The sequence below is a fragment of the Clarias gariepinus genome, chromosome 17 (genome assembly GCF_024256425.1).
Source record: "Clarias gariepinus isolate MV-2021 ecotype Netherlands chromosome 17, CGAR_prim_01v2, whole genome shotgun sequence".
NCBI classification, from domain to species: Eukaryota; Metazoa; Chordata; class Actinopteri; order Siluriformes; family Clariidae; genus Clarias; species Clarias gariepinus.
In genome coordinates, this window is record NC_071116.1 from 5669041 (window position 1) to 5690521 (window position 21481).

General features: G+C 37.9%; 2 protein-coding genes across 2 annotated transcripts; one reads left to right on the forward strand and one right to left on the reverse strand.

The window, feature by feature from the left end:
* The first annotated feature begins 3785 nt into the window (after window positions 1-3785).
* Window positions 3786-8010, forward strand: plekhb1 (pleckstrin homology domain containing B1). Its single transcript, XM_053475939.1, has 6 exons — window positions 3786-3947; window positions 5349-5501; window positions 5725-5827; window positions 5924-5963; window positions 6960-7053; window positions 7358-8010. The coding sequence occupies exons 1-6, from the start codon at window positions 3911-3913 to the stop codon at window positions 7492-7494; spliced, it is 564 nt and encodes a 187-aa protein (XP_053331914.1). The 5' UTR covers window positions 3786-3910; the 3' UTR covers window positions 7495-8010.
* Window positions 8011-9931: 1921 nt separating this feature from the next.
* Window positions 9932-20199, reverse strand: rab6a (RAB6A, member RAS oncogene family). Its single transcript, XM_053475883.1, has 8 exons — window positions 19884-20199; window positions 16215-16273; window positions 16077-16130; window positions 14637-14742; window positions 13098-13209; window positions 12874-12967; window positions 12031-12097; window positions 9932-11218 (listed from the first exon to the last, which is right to left on the reverse strand). The coding sequence occupies exons 1-8, from the start codon at window positions 19951-19953 to the stop codon at window positions 11154-11156; spliced, it is 627 nt and encodes a 208-aa protein (XP_053331858.1). The 5' UTR covers window positions 19954-20199; the 3' UTR covers window positions 9932-11153.
* Between the last annotated feature and the right edge of the window lie 1282 nt (window positions 20200-21481).

The following is a 21481-nucleotide window of genomic DNA, read 5'->3' on the forward strand; positions in this document are numbered from 1 at the left end:
TTTTTTTTTTTTGCATAATGGACCCAGAGTGTTGAATTACCACCACACACTGATTCTACTCATGCATTTTGACTCAAATGAACTCGGGAAGTGTTCAATCAACACTGTGGATTTTACTGTATGAGATAAGGATTGCCCCCTTTGGTAGTGATAATGTTATATTTTTTATTTCAATTTTAAAAAATTTATATAGAGCTTTTAACAGTGGTCATTATCACAAAGCAGCTTTACGGAATTAAAAGAAAATGATGGAAATGTGTATGAAATATGTGAGAAAATATGTATAAATCAAAGTGATTAAGCCAAGGCTGGCAAGGAAAAACTCCTGGAGATGGCAGTAGGAAGAAACCTTGAGAGGAACCAGACTCATCTTCATTTAGGTGATAACAGATAGCAGGAATTGTTTTGCAGTCATACTTATGTGTTAGAATGACAAATCGATCGGTTCACTTTTCTTAAACAGTGGCACGGCGGTGTAGTCGTTAGCACTGTTGTTCTCACACCTCCAGGGTTGAGGGTTCGATTCCCACCTTGGGTCTGTGTGCATTGAATTTCCTTGTTTTCCTCATGGTTAGTGGGTTTCCTCTGGGTACCCTAGTTTCCTTCGAGGGCATTGGCTGGTCAGTGGTAGGGTTCTCACCTGTTATGCGGAAGGCCCAGATTCTATTCCCACCCAATTTCCGAACCCCAGTCACTGTATTTCCCATCCTAACGGCGAGAAAATTGTTATGGTTTGCTCAGTTAGGGCATCCGGTATAAAACCTGTGCCAAGTTATGTGTGGATCGGATGATCTGTTGTGGTGACCAGCCAGATTTGCACCCTGTACAGGGTGTACCCTGCCTCGTGTGCAAAGTCTCCTTGAATAGGCTCCAGCCCCATACCTCAACCCTGTGCAGGATAAGCAGTTTAGAAGATATATGAATAATGCACTAAACGTATATCCAAACGTATATATAGATACCTGAGCATCACACATGTGCCTATCCTGAACATCCCATTCACATTCATTTAGTCTATCTTTTGCTGTAACTATGGGAAGGATTTCCAGCAGACACTCACTGATAAGACTTTTGATGCATTTCAATAGTGATCAATAAAGTTGAGGTCAGAGATCAGTGCAGGCCACACCAATTCTTACATTTCAACTTTGTCTTTGTGTCTCTACACAAACTATGTCTTTTGCAAAGATGCATCACCATGCTGGAGGAAGACATTCTAGATCATTGTGTATATCCAGCTTTTGTGTCCACACTCTGGGGAAAAACCACATATGGGTGTGATTTTAAGCTGTCCACAAACTTTTGGTTATAAAGTGTATTAAAAGTAATAGGAATATTTGTGATGTCGTGTTCATGTATTTGTGTTACACACACAAATTACAATTACACACTCACCCAATTATAAAACAGCAAAACAATGAATAAAATATTAAACAAATATATACTATATAAAATATTAAATACATAATAAACACCTTTCCAATGAAAAAGGTGCGAACAGAAAGACCAGCCTGGATCTGGCTGACAGAAAAGCTAAGATAATTCAAATAACCAGGCTTTCACAACCGTGCTGAGCAGAACAGCATCTCAGGAGACATGAGCTATGAGGCAGACCTTGAGGCAACCGTGAGGCAGACCTTTCAGCCACAGAGAGGAGTCTGAGGTTACCGTGGGCACAGGCTCATCAAAGCTGGACATTTAAAGACTGGGGAAAAAAGGCCAGGGCATGCTTTTATAAATGTCACTACTGCCAGGTGATTAACTGATTTCAGTGTGCATGTTGACTTTATAAATATGTTCATTATTTAATTATTTATTTTGCAACATTAAATGCAGTCTGTATATTTGCAATACCTTTATTCTAACTATACAGGAATTGTCTCATATAATGCTATAATAAACTATATGCAAGTATAAAGTAACTCCTGAGAATGTAAGGACCTTTAATGATTAATTACAGCCTTGCATTTTATGTAAATGCATGTGTGCAGTGATGGCTGGTTGTTGTGTTAGATGACCGGCTAAAAGCTTTTATCTATCAATAGTTTCTCAGCGATTAAACTTTTGAGAAATGCACTATATCGCATGGCCGTGTTGCAGAGTAAGCAGAATGCACAGTACAGTATAAGATGCAATGGACACATGGGCACAGTGACCAAGTGAGAAAGAAATCAGCCCCAGTTTAAGGAATGCACAGTATTATAGTATACTACTATATATAGTATATAAACAAACAAATTTACTGGATAGTGTTTTGCATTAAAGTATAATACACTAATAGATTTTTTTTTTTAATAATTTGTACATTGAATTCAGTCAGTTTATCATTTGATCAGATATACTGTAATTATAAAACAATAATAACAATGATAATGAATTTTGTGCACATGCATGGAATAAAATTGGCCTAGAATAATTCCTGAAAGGTCTTCTTTAAGGTTTATGTACTGTGAAGTGAATGTAAAGTAAAGCTCGAAGGTCAAACTAGAGACAGAAAAGAAAACCCTCCCAAAAAACAACAAGTTTTATATTGTATTTTTTTGTTGTTGTTGTTGTTGGTCCATCCACATGGGGCGCATGGCACCTTGGGCGAAAGATTCTCCCGAACCAGGCTCAACATCTGACTGGCATTCACACACTCCAGTTAGCAGTTAGCATAACCTGTATGTCTTTGGATTGTAAAAGGAAACTAAGCATGGGGAGAACATGCGAACGCCATGCACACAGCCCCAAGGTGGGAATCGAACCCTGAACCTGCAGGTGGAAGGTGATAGTGCAAACCGCTATGCAACGTAACGCCTTCGTAGCTTTTATACTGGATTTATTTATTTAAGTGTGAACTGGGTGAACACTGTGGTCCATAGCTCACTGCTATTTCATGTATTTATATTTTTTAACAAACATCATCCATGTTTGATTTATTTGTTTGTGTGTATACAGCATAGTTCATAATTAAGAATTCCATTGACAGTAATTAAAGAAAATAAATTTCACATGGTGTCTGATTTAAGTCTTATAGGAGTGCGACCCTCTAGTGGTAGAAATGTGTGCATCAGAGACAAAAGGAGTCCTTCAACTGATGCATTGAAGGTCAAGTATACCTCATTTTGTCTCCTTTCTAGTTCATTTCATTGACATATTTTAACTGTATCATTTGATCCGTGTAACTATCAAACACACAAGTGCAATCGCTTTCAAATTGACGTCGCCTACATAGAGGTGGTTGCTTATGGTTGTCGGTTATGTTACAAATCTAAATCCTGTGTTTGGTCAAATTTAACAAATAAAAAAACAGATTCAAAGATATATCCTTTAAATAAAATATCCATAATGAATGAAAGAACACAATCGTGAATGCGCTGGAAGTGTCACAAGAGCTACACTGCATTATTGATCACTGCTCATCTCAAGTGGCACACACACACACACGTCTTTGTAAGCCCCTCTTTCATATTTGCGCGCACACAGCTGTGCCTAAAAAAAGCTTATGGCCTGGCAGGATCGTACTTGGCTACAGGGTGTTGCTATGGACAGTTACCATGACGATGCATCAGGGATAGTATAAGAAGGTCGAAGTTTAAGTAAAACCCAGGAAAAAAAAGTGACATGACTGATGATATGTGGATGCACTTGTTTTTTATTGGATGTAGGAGTGAAATGGCACTAACTGCTGATGGGGAAAATAAACGAAGAGAAAAGGTTGAAAAGAAAAGAGTAGAGGCAGAAAATTCCAGAGTGAGGGCAGTAATCCCAGATTATTGTCTCCTACTAACCCATGGGATTAGCGAAGGCGTCAGGGTGTAAACACACATATTCACTTCCCTTCACCTTGACAAATTTCTGTTTAATCTATTAATAATTTTTTATTAGTGTATACTCTGATATTTTGGAATAGCTCAGATTTAGAGGCATGGCTCTGCTGAAATCTGGCTGGCTCTGGCGACAGTGTGAGTATCTATCTTTAATTAGGGTTAACATTTTTATATGTGCTGAGGTTAAATGTAAAAATTACACATATAAACAATGCAACACATTATAATTAATGTAGTACAATAGACAGACACATTCTAACCAAAGTGAATTGCAAACCTGAGCACGGAGCTGTGTACAGTATTTTCTTTAAAGAGATTTTGTAGAGATGTGCCCAGTGATTTACAGCAGGTAGACACTAATAAAAGAGATAAAAAGGCTATTAATAGGCAATGACCAAACATAGGGCTGTACAGTATAGATGTGTGCAGGCAGAGGCTTTGCTGTGATTAGACAGACCCGATGGCATAACCAGTCATATTCCTGTGAATCCACATATGAGATTCGATATCAGTTCATTTTAATCAGTTTGGAGACTTTCGTGTCACTTAATGTGTGATCTATCTATCGGAAGGGTGCAAGTCGATGTCGCAAAACTGCTCGAAAAGATTATTATTTTACATTTCTGGAAGGAGTCTCCAGTGTTAAAGGTTAAACAAGCTGCATTGATTTATTTATTGCCTTCGTTTACCGTAATGTAAATGATATAAGAAATGAATTTGTTCTGTAGATATTCCACCATGTTAAATGTGACTACAAGGGTCGTTCAAGTCAAACCGAGACTTTCGATTGCGCAGAATAAAAGAATACAGTTATAAAAGTAAAAACACCCTTTATCTCTCTATATAATCCCCTGCTGCACTAATGCACTTATCCCAGCGTTTCAAGAGTGCTTGAATACCATCAATGTAGAAAGTTTTCTCAGTACTCCGGAGCCGTGATCAGTCTGTCCGCTTCAAAGGCTTATTCGTGGTTATTCACGTATGGCCTTCTTTAAAAGGTTTGCACCATTCATGCAAACGCAGCACTCTTATAGGGCTAAGAGTCACCGTACTGTGCTTGACGTCTAATCATAACTTGTTTTTACCTCCTTAAAGTCCTGGTTTGACTTGAACGGCCCTCGTATCAATAGATTTTTCAAAGGTATGACATGTGATTTGTAATTCCAATTTGCTGTGGTTAAAAAAAAAACAAAACATAATGTTATTAGACAATAATAACCCCTTACACCCCTCACTCCACATTACACAACGCCACCTTTGATTATTTTCCGATAACACCACACCTTGAAGTGTTTCATTCCTTACTTAACATGCAGAGTTACTGAAAACGTGTCCTTTCAGGTGTCCATTCCAACGTACTCCATGAATCTTTCATTCCGGTGCTCCGTCTTTAGGACTCGAGCAGAGCATTTGTATCGATTCTGCATCCATTATCAGCATCAACCTCCAAGCACTTGCCACTAAATGTTACTATTTAACTGACCTTAAGGTTCTGAGTCATTAGAGAAGCCACTAAAGCGTATACCTGTCTTACAGCGTCCATCCTCAGGCGCTGGAAGCTGAACTGGTGTGACCTCTGGATAGATGGGAGTCTGATGTTTTACAAGACCGACTCAAGGAAGGAGTATGAGACTAGAGTGAGTCTGAAGAGCATGTGCATGAACGTGAAGTCCGGCCTGGAGTGCGCAGGTAAGCTGTGGGCCGAAAAGCTGTGATTACGGGTAATATTTTTTAGGCCGATTTTTGCATCATAGCGACCAGAGTGTGGGAAATAATTCATCTAACTAACACATGTCACTGGATTGTGGGAAAGAAGATTTTTGAAAATTTGCATGGGTTAAAGCATGTTAACAACAACAACATTAACATAATTTTGACTTAGCACATTTGAAGGGTTTTACTTTGAAAACAGGTGTGTCTCCACCAGAGAGCCACCCGAGGGAGAACCTGCTGGTCTTGTACCTGAAGGACGGCTCCTCTGTTTTCCTGTGTGCTAACAGTGAGGATGAGGCTCTGTGAGTGCTCATGTCTATACTGTAGCTCCACTCTTACTGGTTCAAATGGTTATACTAAATTAAGATGTCTATGCAATTTGCTTTTTCTCTTATCAGGGCGTGGAAGCTGACCATCATGGAAGCAAAGCAAAGTCCTGTAAGTTGCATGTGCCTGTTAATATGCACTGCTCGTGTGAAACATAAAGTGTAAAAACATACTCGATCAGAAAATACGTTTAGGTAAATTGAGAAATGTTGGTAATTGCTTTAGCCGCAATTGAAAACCTTAAATCTTAATAGGAAAGTAAAATAATCAAGTGTAATTATGTTTACCCACTGAGTGAAAATACATATATTGAACAATTTCTCATCAAGAAACACACAATTGAAAATGTTTCCATTAAATCTGCTTATATTCTTGATAGAGGCAATATCACACTTTCTATTATGGAAATGCAATGCAACCTTTTAAACTAATTTTATTTGCACTAATCTTTTTATTTAGATGCTGATCCATGTTCGTACATTACCTACACCATTGTGTTGTTTTACGATGATTAAAGAATGTCTGTGCAGCGTAACACAGTAAAGGTCTTGTTGCTATAAATTATATATATTTCATGCTTTGCAAAATGATTTAAAGTAACTTGCTTTAACATCTGATTGCATCTTTAATAAAATATCAGAGGTGTTCAAGTCAAACCGGGACTTTTGATTGCATAGATTAACAGAACACAGGTATGAGAGTAAAAAATATAATTTCTCTATATAATTTCTCTGCAACACTAATGTTCTGTACCTACAGTATCCCAGTGTTTCACGAGTGCTTGGATACCATCATTGAGGAAAGTTTTTTCTCAGTACGCCAGATCCATGATCAGACAGGCTCCCTCTGAAACGTCTGAAACGCTGGCCTCCTAGGAACTCCTTAAATGGCCCAAACTTGTAGAAATGGAGTGCATTAGGATCAGTTTTTTGCCTTCATTCACAAGGCATTTCATCACAAGTCCTGGTTTTACTTGAATGCCCCTCTTATTTAGTATAAACACATTTAGGTTTTGAAAGCTTGTTATTTTGGGTTGTTTGTTGGAACACATTCGAATTTTGCCCCTAATTTTTCCTATGTGTATATTTTTATTATTTCTGCCCTCAGTTTTATAGCTATGATCCCTATAATGACACATACCAGTCAGTTCCTGTTGACGGACACAATGCTGTGTACATCACACCAGGCAATGGCAATGGAGGTAACTGTCAAGCTAAAGATCCGGTTAAAAATGTTCCTCTACTCACATGCTTAACGTAATCTCTTCGGCCAGGCCAGTGTTATAAATGTATAATAAAACAAAACAGCCTATCATGGTCCAGTATGCAAATAGAAATTTCTATAGAATAGAAATTTTTGGATAAATCAGTTGATAATTAGCTGTCTTAGTGTAACGTATTTCTGCAGGAAAAGTGTTGGTTTGATGAGCAGAGGAGCTTAGCCTGACTCAACGTTTTGCTGGTTTATTCTGTGTTGCTCTGTGCCTCTCTCGTTGATATTTGCAGGCACACACCATGTCTGGGTGCACAGGGAGCGCTGTGACGACTGGATCGGAGAGCAGATAGCACTGGGTTTGCTGGCTGGCATGGCAGCGGGCACTGTGCTGCGCTCATTCCTCTGGATGCCTCTGTGGTATTGCTGATACACTCGGTTGTATAGAGGCAAATCCCATCTTAAGCCAGTTGCTGAGAGGCAATAGAAAAAGATCTGCTCCTGTAGGCTATACGCAGCTGGCCAAATGTGTAATGTATATACAAACATATAACCAGTTACCATGGTTGTGTGAATAAGTGAGAAAGTATCATTTAGAAGAACATTGCAGTACTGTCACATGGGGGATTGTATGTACATTTGGACCATTTTCCTTTTTATTTTGCTCTTTGACAGTAGGTTAAAGTCAAGTCAAAATGCCTTTGTGTAAAAGTAACACCAATTACATAGTTTGGAGTGACTAATATTATTTTATTATAATCAATTACTGGTTCATAATTTTAGTGCTTCACTTATTTTATAAGATATTCATGTTATTGTGAATCAGATTTATTTCATTTAATAAAAAATAAGAGGAAATGTATACACTCCCACTTTGATGTATAATTGTATGTACTGACAAAATATTTATTTGAAGTTGGCTTTTTTAATGCTACAATTAAATATTGAACAATAAAGTAAGAAAATTCATGATTATTTTTCATGATTAACACTATATTTTCAGAATATATACTAATAATGTGTGTGTTTGGGAAATTTTAATGATTTTGCATATAGCAAAACAAAGGGACAGCACTTGGGGGACAGACCCATGTGTAAACTTAACTGAGCTGTCATGTAAAAAAAAAAAAAAATATATATATATATATATATATATATATATATATATATTACACAGATTCACCGCTAGAGGGCAGACACACTGCAGCAATGCAAATAAACTGGTTAGAAACCGAGTATAAAGAGTGAAAGCTTGTGTGTTACATATTCCTCTCAGAACACTATACGCATATCATATCATATACTAAGTTTGGTTTTACATTTTTGGTATAATGAATAAATCACAGCATTTATTCCCATTTATTGCTTAGTTTTCCAGTTAAGGTCTACCCCGTCGTGCTAGTGACATGAACGAGTCGACTCTTTAAAATTACTCACAAGGTCACGGTGTTCATCTTAATGAAAATTTAATTTAATTTAAGTCTCGATTTTAGTCATAGTTTAAAATAATAAAAATAAACTGTGAGAAAACGGATCTAAAAAAAGAAAAATGGCGAGGAACACCAATAAGAACAAAATGGGAATTTAAAGAGTCGGTTCATAGTGGCGAGCTGAGTCAAAGGATCTGATTCATTGCAAAGAGCCACAGTAGACACTCCTGTAATTAATAAAATCACCTCTCGCTTTTACTCAGCGAATCAACAAACGTTGAGATAACACTCGAGGAATAATATACTTAGAAGAGAGATTCAAAAAACATCACATTTTTAGGAGTTACTTAAGTGAATCTAAAGAGTCGATTCATAGACATAGGAACCGACTCACTGAAGAGAGTCAGAAACCAGAATCCCTGTTTTTACTCAACATCATTTGTGAATGATTTCATGAATATTATAGTAATTAAATATTAATAGTATTCTAAGACATTTTAAGACACTGACCAGCCATAACATTATGACCACCTGCCTATTATTGAATAGGTCTTCCCTTTTGCCACCGTAACAGTGGTACACTGTGTTCTGACAGCTTTATCACATCCAGCATTAACCTTTTCATCATTTTGATCTGCAAGAGTCTTTTATTGGATCAGACTAACCGGGTCAGCCTTCGCTCCCAGTAAACTAGCAACAGGGTTATGGATGGCCACGGCTCACTAAAGTCTGATTCAGTAGAAGAGTTAGTGTTGATCGAATTGAGGAAAATGGTAATGCTGTTTCCAATAGAAACATATCAGTAGAAAGAATACTGTTATAGTGGAAACAGGGAGAATCTACTCAATATTAGGCGGGTGGATGGTACTCCTGTGGATGCGGGTGGATGATTGGCTGATCAGTGAATAACAACTGTGCTAAAATCCCTAAAAAATAAGTGTATCCACATTATTGAACTGCAGGACTGAGAGTTATTACTTGAGCTCAGAGTGCTAAGGCTATATTAAGTATTCATGTCCACAAGCATTGCATAATGAGCGCATTCATTATTTACACCCAACTCTAACACAGCTCCTCTGTGACGGTGTGTGTTCACTGGAGTAGGCTTCCGATGAAAGGTTTAACATTTCCGCCTGGAGAGCTATGAAGAGTCCTGGTACTGCCAAGCTGTGAATTCTGGGAACTCTTTTTGCAATACCATGACATGGGTGAGTCTAGTCTTTGGGGGTATATATTCTAAGTGAGGGAAGCTTGTGGGCGAAGTACAAATTAATCATTTAGTGGTACTTGAGTAATTCAGAGGCATAGATGATGAGAAAAAAGCCTAGACGATTACAACACTTCATGAACAGATGAGCACCTGGGTTAACTTGGTGTTGGGAAATTCTTTATATGCCTTATCCAGCTATATAATTAAAAAATGAAGACATAACAGGGTTACTAAATAAAGGTCTTTATTATTAGGGGCATCAATAAGAGACTGATGTAGTCTAGGAGTGCAAATTATAATCTTTGTGTACACACAGCAGAGACGGTTAAACAAGCCAGGACTGACAAACTGCAAAATGTGGGTTTTCCACCAAGGAGAAAACCAGAAACAAACTGCAATGCATCATGAGATGTTTAAACTTAAATGTCAAACAGAGAGATTAAAAGGAAGAAAAATGAGCTTTATAATGACAAAATGACAAAAATTAAAATGCAAAATGATCAAGAAAAAATAAATATTATAAAACAATCAAAAAAATGGAGGTGGAGATCTAAAATGTCAATATTACATTAAATCAAACAAAATTAATAACCCTAACAAAAAGCCAGTGGACGCATTATAAAATACACTTTTTAAAGTCCTGCATATTGATATCAGATTTCCTCCATGATACTTTCTCTAATATACAAAAAAAAAAAAAAAACTATTATAGCTACTGCACTGGTGTCTCTACTGTGCTATGGAACTCAACAGTCAAAAAGAAAAAGATAAAAATGTCAGCCAAGATTTAAGTGGAAAAAAAAAAAGAGACAAGGTTTGAAACGTAAGTTGAGAATCGCTCTCCTGCAATCTGTTTCGACTTTATTCACAAAAACATTAATCTCTTTTTAATATACTGACTTTAACATTGCCAACAGTTCGTAAACATGTTTTTTTTTTGCACTGTGCTTTATATGCGTCCATAAACAGCTTGCGTTGTAAGAGGTTTAGCACAGGTGCTAGCCTGCAAAGAAATCACAGCCCTTCGATTGACCTCTTACAACAAAAATTATTCATCAGGTTCATCAGTATTGTTTTAGAAGTAAATGCAATTGTTCAGTGCTCAGATGTTAGATGCTGCCCACCTAGATCGGTCAAACGCGGTCCTGTGTAAGCAATAAGTCATTAAAAGGTATAAATAAAATAATTCATAAAAAAAAGGTAATAGATTTTAACGGACAAAAAAAATGTCCACATCCATGTTGTGCTCTGAAAGCTTAAGGTTATGACTGAGTCAGTGTTGAGGATGATGGACGGATGAGTTGATAGAGGGATGGAGGAAGTAGTGTTCTTTATGTTCCACGATGGAAGTCAGCAACGGCACATAATGGAGGCAGGGGAGGACAAAAGAGAGACAAAAAGACAAACAGAGAGAGAAGAAGAAGAGGGCAGTGTGAGTGAGACTGAGGCTTAGCAGGAGCATCCGCTTTCGCTCACAGGCTGCTCCGGAGGGTTCTGCAGCGTCACGTCGATCACTGAGAAAGGGGAGTTAAGGAATTATGGCGTGCGGAAAAAGAACAGGCTTAAAGAGTTTATATGTACTAATGTCTGTGCCATTAAAAAAAGTTCCAGCATGTCAATGTCAGACATAAAAAAGTCAGTCCGATCATGGCTCTGGCGTATTGAGCAAACTTACTACCATGATGGGATAAGTGCATTAGTGTAGCAGGGGACTGACTATATAGAGAAATAGAGAGTTTTTCACTCTCATAAATGTGTTGTTATTCTGCACAATTAAAAGTCCCTCACACACATTTACTATTTCACCAAACAGGATTATCTTCAGCTCTTTCAAAAGAAAGAAAGAGTGTTGCAATATTTGATTATGCAGCACCGTCTAACTGCTGGGCAAAGTCCAGCTAATTTAATTCATATTTCAAGGGTCAAAACAGGTTTAAAGTGTGTAATTCCTATAGGCAGATTTCCCTGTACCAAGAAGGATGTTTTTCTTCAATCTGAGTGCTGATGAAGATGTAATGTGACCAAAATGAAAAGATGGAACAACTAAATTAAAGCACGACATTTGTGCACATGTGTGTCCTTAACTAGCAAGATTTTAAACTTGACAGAGTGATGGACCACAACAATCATTAAATTGGCTCCTTAGGCAGCATCTTTGATTAGTTTTAGTGACAATCACAATAAACTCGGCTTATGTATGTCTACACAATAAAGAAAGCTACAAGCACTACACAATGCTTGTGTAGGCAAATGCATGCAAAGCAACATGTGCATAAGTACATGTGGGTGTGTGTGTGTGTGAGAGAGAATGCAGAGCAAAGGATACTGTCTTCTCTGCTCTTGTCCTGTGTGCTCTCCATGCCAGGCAGGGCGGCAGCCACGCGCCTGAAAAGCTGAAAAGGGAAGAACAAACAAGGTTCTATTGTTAACGTCTATGGATCAAAACAAAACAGGCTGTCTATCACGCGTAAGGTCAGTGGAAGCTCTGCGTGTGCCCACGTCATCTCTAAATACATTGCTTCCTAAATACATTTCACGAGCGCTCTGCATAAACCTGATTATTTTAAATTGCATGACTTTACTGCTCTCACCCACGATCACAACTGTGAATGATTCAACAGCATTGTTCCTCGTGAGCCTGAGGAGGATGAATCAGCAGATTATCCTCGAGCTCGGCATAAGAATCAGATTTAGCTGGGCAAAATGAGTGATTTCTGTTTTTGTTTCTCTGCTCCAACAATGCACAGCCTTGACTCGACATCTTTTCACGAATCCGTGGACACAATAGCTGCTCAGACGAGGTGCTGAATACCGAGCTTGCACAATGTAGATGGCAATTAGACAAACTGTCAGGACGGCAGTTCAGTCTGTGCATTGTCTTGAAGAGAAAAGTGACGCTCATGATCTATAATGCCCTTCAGGATGTGTACAGGATGCTAAATCCATGGCTGCATCATGGGAATCAAAATTGTATAAATAAATAAATGAGGAAAAAAATAAATAAATAAAAATCGGTGTTAAAATGTATATGGACAAAAGCATAACCTTAAATAAATAATAGAGTTTTAAGGAACTCTGGCAACCCGTTTAGCTTTGGTCAACCCCTACCTTATATTTGCACCTCAGGTTTGACCTTTGACCTGTGCTAAAGATCTCCGTTTTAACTCACCTGCTTCACGTTGTAGCCGGCTTTGGCGCTCGTCTCAATAAACATGACGCTCAGCTCTTTGGCTTTCCTCTCGCCCTCTTCGATAGAAACTTGCCTGCAAAAGCAAATAAATAAAGTGAAAATAAAAATTCTCCTCCCCATTAACATAGTACCTATCCAAAAAGCCAAACATTTACACATGAACAGGAAATGGCTGTCTGGCTCAGTCTCCTACTAGCGCGCACCTTTTGTCTGCAAGATCCGTCTTGTTCCCGACCAGCATGATGATAACGTCGCTTCCTCTCTCTGTCCTGACGTCATCGATCCATTTGGTGGTCTGCTGGAAGGAATTAACGTCTGGGAATAAAAGTGAATAATGTGTATATTTAACGCCACCCTGAGATCCCACATACAAGACCAAATCGATGAAAATTTAAAGAACATTCTGAGGTGCGCATATATACACTACAGATATATATAAAAACAGAAAACAAATGACAAATGATCAAGAACAAACAGGGACAAACAGAGACAAACAGAAGGAAAGAAGAAAAAAGGAAAAAGAGAGGCTCTTATGAGTAATGAGTGTGAGAACACTGCAGAGAACCTAACCCTGAGGTAATAAACATTACTCATAAGGTGTGTTAGGGATTACAAAATTATAGGATTAGCCCATTAGATAAAAATATATGCTTCTGGCTATACTGTAGGACTCATCAGAAGGTTGTGAGCTTGAACGCCTGTTTCGTCAAGCAATTGCTGTTTCCGAGCCAAACCCTTAACCTTTAAAGAAGTCAGTGATTTTTAATGCAATACACTTTGTCAAATTCTGTTAATATTTCCTTACAGATTTCTAGCTGTCTGGCTACTATGTCTAGGAATCCAGCTCGTCACTGACTGCAATAGCCACAGCAGCTCTTTCGCTTTTAATTAATGCCTCCAGCTACCAGCGAGTGGGATTCTGGGCTTCAACACAAACATTCTGCTAAGAAGCTTGCGAGAGCTGCCTCCGCTTTATACCCATTTCGGCAACCTGCCACTGTCGTCGCTCACTACTTCGTGCAATGTTTATTGTGCTTATTTCTCCTTGCCACAACTCCCCTACCCTTGCTTTAAATCTACCCTATTATTATTCAATAAAAAAACTTTTTCACACAAGACCTAACCTCTTGTCTGTGTGTCTGTGGCGTTTCCTCAAGGGGAATACAATTATTAATATTAGTCAGCTAGTATTACTAAACATCAACAACCTCAGAGTCAATGATTGCTGCTGTGATTGCTCAGTTGTATCCTGTCTCAAATATCAAAGCAAGACACTTTCTTAGGTGGGTGGATGATGGAAGTGGTGTGGTGTGTGCTAAGTTTATAACAGAACAACAAACTATAAAGGAAAAACTTACAATAAATAAAAGCATAAAAAACCAAACGGAAGTGAGCGGCAAAAAAAAGCAAAATGAAAAAGTAGAAAAGGCAGAGGCGGACAAATCATAAAAGCATTATGATGCTTTCCAAAAACACAGCTGGCCTGGATAAATAGTGCTAGCTAATGTAGTCTATAATTTATAGACAGACATTTGACAAGTTAAGGGTCTTAATACAATTGTTTTTTATAGACCTTATCGCGAGGTAGGCAACCATAGATAAAACAAATATTCTAGACACGAATAAGGGCTACCAATTTGTCCACCTCTGTGAAGCCGAACTGAAGGGCAACAAAGTCATTTTAAAAACAGCGGCCACGTTTTAGGTTTTTCCCGCCCGATGCGGGCGCCACCGTCACTCACTTGTGATGTCATAGACTACCACGGCGACAGTAGAGTCGCGGATGTAGCTGGGGATGAGACTCCGGAAACGCTCCTGTCCGGCTGTGTCCCACAGCTGCAAGCGCACCTACGCGAGCCCACAATAGTGCCAGAGAAACAGCAGGAAGACAAAGAGGAGAGAAGAGAGAGGGGGGAGGAGAGGAAGAGTAGTAAGAGAGGACGGAAGCGAACAGTCTTAGGACGGACGGACGGACGGAGGGAGGCAAGAGAGGGAGGAAGGCAGAGGGCGTGAGGTCTCCGAGATACATACTTGTGATGTCGTATACTACGACAGCGGCGGCCGAGTCACGGATGTAGCTGGGAATAAGGCTACGGAATCGCTCTTGGCCCGCCGTGTCCCAAAGCTGCAACCTGATCTGTGTGTGATGGACGGGACAAATCGAGTAAATAAAAAGGAAAGAAAGAAAAAATATATGTAATGCAGTAAAATAAGACAGTGAAGGATAAATAAACAAAAATAAATCAATAAAATAAATCAATAAATAAAATGATATGACACTAAAACAAAATAATGGAACAAACAGAAAGTCTAAGGAGTTCTAGAAAAAAAAAATCCTTAATTAAATAATATGGAACTAAACAGAATGTGATTAGGAAAAGAATTAAGGGAAGATGGAGCGATCTGGCCAGGAAGAGGGGAGGTGTAGGAGATTTGGAAAGAAAGACATGAGGGAGATACCATCTCAGCTCTGGAAGGGCACATTTCTGGCCGGCGAGTCAGCTGTTTTCAGGGTATGGTAAGTCAATTAATGAACTATACAGTACTGTGCAAAAGTCTTAGGCACATGCAAATAACCGCTTTAAAGCACCTTTGTCTTGGTGTGACAAGCCTTTGTTTAAAATGTAGTCTCAGGCCCAATTTGTGCAGTTTTATAAGGAAAATTTGCGGCTTGGTTTCACAGAATATCATGAAGAACCAGCCACAGTCCTTCTGAGGACTTTGTTGCACATCTGCTTCTTTTTTTCATGCAGCAAAACTGTTTTTTTTTTTTTTGTCTTTTACATAATACACCATAACTTCTGGACTACAGATTTTCCTGTAAAAATACTTTTTTGCTGACTTATTAATGACATCATAAAATAAACACGTATAGCAAGGTTTGTACTTTGTTATACAAAAATAAATAAAAATACACAGGGTGTCTTAGACTTTGCACAGTCGTGTAAATGTTGTCTGTCAATGATTATGGCTCGAAATGTTATGAAACACAGTCATATGGAACACTTCTGGGGAACACAGTTATGTTCAATACTTGTTGCATTCAACTACAAATAAAAAAAAAAAAAGTACCTTTTGCATGATATTGGAGTCTGTTATAAACAATATCATTAATATTTGCAATGATCGTGCCATGTTGTGATTCATTTGCAAAAGAAATGCCAGGAGAACACAACACTCACCGTTCTGTCCTCGAGGTACATCGTTTTTGACAAGAAATCGATTCCTATTGTGGCCTGAAAATCCAAAGACAGGGGCGTGTCAAGAAGAAGAGCTCATTTAAAAGCGCAAAGTGGAAACATGTGTTCATACTGGCTCACCTGGTAGGTATTATCAAAGCTGTCATACATGAATCTGGTGATGAGTGAAGTCTTTCCAACTGTAAAAAAAAAAAGAAAGAAACGAAAACATTTAAATGAATTAAATAACTACATGGATGGTACTTCCTTCTCAGTTTTTACAATGCTGCATGATCTTAAACAAGGTCTGTTTTAATCAAAAGCATCAGTAAATATTTGGACAGAACTCTGTCCAAACAGATTTTGCTTCATTCATAAAAAAAAAAATAAAAAAAAATAAGAGTCGTTTGGTGAAAATAAAAATTGGCGAGCATTCTTGAAAATTTAAAATGTAATCAACAAATTGAAATAAAAAAATAAAAAAATAAAAAACATTGTGACAGTGAATTCTTTGGGAATTCTTTATGTGTCTTTGTAATGGTTTCTAGAGTTCAAAAAATGAGCCAAATTTCTGTAATTTAAAATGTAATGTAAAAGTGTAAAAGTAATTCCATCCAATAGAGTGCAGTGATTTTGCAATTTTTTATTGGTTGATTCATCGGGTCAACATTAGCACCAGCTGCAGTTAAATGTTAATAAGAAGAATGTTGTTAAGACAGCTAAGAAGGTATCCAAAAGACGGGGATTCAAGTCATTGGTACAAGGTGAGCTGACAGGAAACAAATAAACATCTCTCGCCATTCACAGCGGGTGCATTCGGGGAGGAATTGGTTCTTGACAAGTCTTAAGGATTCCTAGCAAAATTACGAGGTAACGTAGGAACTTTCACAAGAAGGGGAACATTGTGACATTTTATGCACACTCCTATATGACTCGTAACATTCCAGCCAGGGAACGTCAAGAATTAAAAATTTGGAATAGTTTGAAGCACAAGTGCGCATATTATTATTTTTTTTCCTGGCCTGACATGCCATAAACGCTGCATCAGTGGCTCAGACCGTGACAGGTGCAAACAAACACCCGGTCTGGTGAATGACGCAGAGTGCTAGACCTGCTAAACTCCAGAGAGTTCTGTCTCTTGGCTGAAACCTCCAACTCACACTCCCTGGTGGCATTTAACACTCATACCCACCCACGCATGCACAAAGCTGATGGATGAAATGGGTACAGTCATCAGGTCCTTCATTAGATAGTCTATTGTACTGCTTAGCCTTCTTAGATCACAACTATTGATCAAACAAACACAGTTAGCATTTATTTACCAAAAATGTAAAAAATAGGTTAATAAATAATTAAGTAAAGATAAATACTTTTCTAAAAGAACATTGTTTTCTTTTATTGCGAGATCTGCACTTGACCAGCTCCGGCCTTCAACAGCGGACATGCGTTATACGATTATAACAGTCAGAAAATAACAACACCAAGCACTACGGAGGTCGGGCACCTTAGCCAACTTGGGAGCTCTGCTACCGGTCTTCTGACGGTTCATTTAATACAATTTTAAAGTTTATGGATCCTAACCTTTTAATATACACATTTTCATTTTTGAGATATGGTCAAATTACAATACAAACAGACAAAATTACACATTATGTTTTACTGTGTATACCATGGATTAGTTAAAAATATCATGAGATGAGCCTTTATAAGACTGGTGTGTATCAATAATCATTAAAGTGCTACTCTATAAAATATTTAACTTTAAAGCATATAATTCAGAAGCTGTGAAAAAATAATTGTTATACCTACAAAGAAAATAAAAGGTCTAAAAAGTTTAACAGGTTTATAACAGGTCCATGGTCACCTTAGTGACCATTAAAACTAGAAGCGTGAAGTTCAAACATGAAGTGATTTCAGTACGCCTGATATCTGCTACCTGACCCATAAATCATCGGGTAGATGCAGAAAGTACAGGTCTCCGTTCAACTGTAATTACGCTGAAGTCCCTGAGGGACAGCAGAACCAGTGGAAATCACTTGATTTCAATTGGTCTCGATCACTTGTTAAAGAAAAAAAAAAAGAGAAGGGGGTCAAAGATATGACCCAACGCCTGTGCTAATTATACACCGCTATCATTCCTGGGATTCTTGCAGATTCTAGCTGCAGCAGCAGCTGCTGGACGAGAGCTCAAAGGGAGAGCAGTGTGGGACGGAGAGAAGCGATGCAGCAAGAGGAAAAAGATTTTGCATGGGATCAATATGAAAGAATGTCTAGTGCTTTAAAAACGGATCAGATAAGCAGGCAGTCGAAACTAAATGTGTACGGAGAAAGACAAAGAAAAAGAAAAAAACAGCAGTGTATTACAGAGCACAGCAGAGTCCTTTATGCTCATCGATCAATGGTACCTTTTGTGTCGGGTTCATACAAGCCAGACGGCAATAAATTGCTCCTTTTGTACCTGTGCATGTCACGGTCTATCTGTGCTGCTCTGACTTTATTACTAGCCAGTGACAATACTTACAAATAGGCATTGTGAAACAAAACTCTGAAACTGACACATTTCCATTAAACATCACTACAACTTTTACAGTGCAAGTTAAAATAATTTCAATTATTTTACAAAAAACATGGCGCTTGAATGCAGCATCTCCAATTATGGATATTATTAATATTGTTTACTGTAACTCCTATACATGAAAGCCATTCATAATCATCTTATGGGTAAAGTGTTAGACAGTATAAATAAAATTAGACTCTGGACGACCACATTTGATCTAGATCAGAAATACCAATCCATGCAAATCAAATCAGAGTGGTGATTTAAACAGAAACTGTACTTATGGACACACCAGGGGACTGTGTCCCTGCTCACACAGTTTGCATATATTTAGATTGCTCTGTGGTTCATCTTGAGCACTAGTCACCAAAAGGCTGCAAGTTTAAATCCCATACCTGGAATCACGTTGTAGCTATAAAGCAAGAGTCTCAACATTAAGTATTATGAAATATCATGAGACAGTGGGATGTTCAGGCTTAAAGACAAGTTGCATCATGTTTGACATAAAAGATCTGTTAGGAAATATGACATTAAACCTAACAACTATAACATATTTCTACATTTCAAATCTGAATGATATTATATCAATATCAGGACTCAAAATCAAACTCAATTTGTTCACGCATTGTCCTGGTCTGTTTCAGATATTGTATTGCTGAAAGCATATAAACGTATTTAGATAAAATCAGAGCCTACGCTATGAATTCAGATGCAGCCTAAAAGACAGTAACTTGTCCTAACCTGTACACCTGATGATGTAGAAGTACAATAATTACTCAAATGTACTGCGTTATGTATCAGGAATTAAAGGAGCAATTGAACACAGCATTTAAACTGGTTAGCTAAAAACAAATCACGGCAATAATTGTAACTAATGATGCCCTGTTTCTCCTGCAGGACATTTACGGATACAAATACACCTATAGATAAAAATATAATAATAATTATTATTATTATAATAATAATATGTCAGGTAAAACAACAGCCATAGAGAAATGGTTAAAATGATGGATACATTTCCTATGTGTATTTGGACGTATCCCGCCTACTACTTTAAGATTGGCCAGTACACCTGACTTTCTGCACTGTGATTGGCTAGTCCTTCTGATTTAAAGGTACCTTGGGTGTCTCTAAAGGAAAACAGCCAATCAGGGTGCAAAAGGCGGGACTTAAAGGAATATGAGAGGAAAAATAGCGGCTAGCGCAAACATCTACCTTGAAGTTAAGATTATTTATAATAAGTAAAAACTTACCACTTTGCTCCCCAAGAAACACCAGTTTGAATTTCCTTAGCGGGTTCCCAAAGTCTCCGGCAGTAGACATGACGGCTTAGGGGGAGTTATTCCGCAGCCTGCAATAACGGGGCTTGGTTTTAATCCTTGTCCAACTTCCGGTTTGTTAGCTCGCGCACTCGCTATCTGCGGTTAAATTAGCAAATTGTTCGTAATGCTTTAAAATGACTATATATTTACATATAAATATTTCTAAATTCTGTTCCAGTCCGAGTGAAGTTTAAGATCACTCTAAGACGCCTGACTCCGACTCCATCGCTCGGACTGGGCATTAAAGGAGGAGCTAATGGGAAATCTACCGAACTTGATACATTTAGCTGTGATTGACAGCTCAGTCACAGGCCGCGTCCCAAATAGCGATTTAAGTTAACACTCAGTTATCACTCAATGCCACATAGACAACATGTAATGTGCATATGTAAGTATAGCAGTAAGAGTTTTGTGATTTAGCCGCAGACAAACTTGTTTTATTTATTTGCGTTTCAGGAATATCTTGTCAGCGACTCATACATTTAAACACACACCTATAACACGTAATAAAAAAAAGTCGTATAGATCATGCATATTAAATAAACAGTCAAAAAAAACCTGTGTCAATTTAAAGTTCACGAGTAGGGGGCGGGATGAAGGATGGAGTCAGGTTTGGTTGTCGCTATGAGGCGCCACGTCACGCTGCAGTGACGTAATCCCTGTTTAAAACGCCTGCGTCATCGGGTTAAAGCCGAGGCAGAGATTAATAATATTACTCTTTATCATCACCATCATCATCATGACCCACACACGAGTCACTTCCGTCTGCACACAATTTATATCCACATATTTTACACGGCACACACACACAAAACAAATACACAAGATGTTTTTAAATGCGTAAATTCTCCTGTTATTTCTGTATAACATTTTTCCTGGTTAGTAGAAATAAATTATGCTTGAATTAAACAGAATTTATCAAATAATAATAATAAATATAATTGCAAAGCAAATATACGCAGGCCCAAGCACTCTAAGTCAGGCATCTTAGATTGATCTCAAACTATTGCACTATATATATCACGATATTGATTTAAACTTTAAATAAACAACAATAAGAAGTAGAAGAGAAAGAAGAAGAACAACAACAACAAAAGGAAAAAGAAAAAGGAGACATTAGATTATATAAACAATTATACATTTCTGTGTTAACAATCTTCTGAAATCTATATCACAAAAGTAGAAATGTCTACATTGATAAGATAAATAGAGAACTAAAGGGACATCTTAATGTTTCAGCAGCCGGTTAGCATATTGTTCAAGAAGATATAAGCATCAAGGTCTAGAAGAACATTAAAGGCTGGGTCAAAATAAAAAATTACTATGAGAAGGACGTAACAAGGTAAAATGTTCCTTTATTCATTCATTCATTCATTCATCTTTTATTCCTTCTTATCCTGTGTACAGGGTCACAGGATAGTCTATCCCAGGAGACTTTCCGCTCGATTCCGCTCCCTGAAGGCCAACACAGAGAGACTGAAGAGGAGCTTCTTCCCGCAGGCGATAAGGTCTCTCAACCACACCACTAT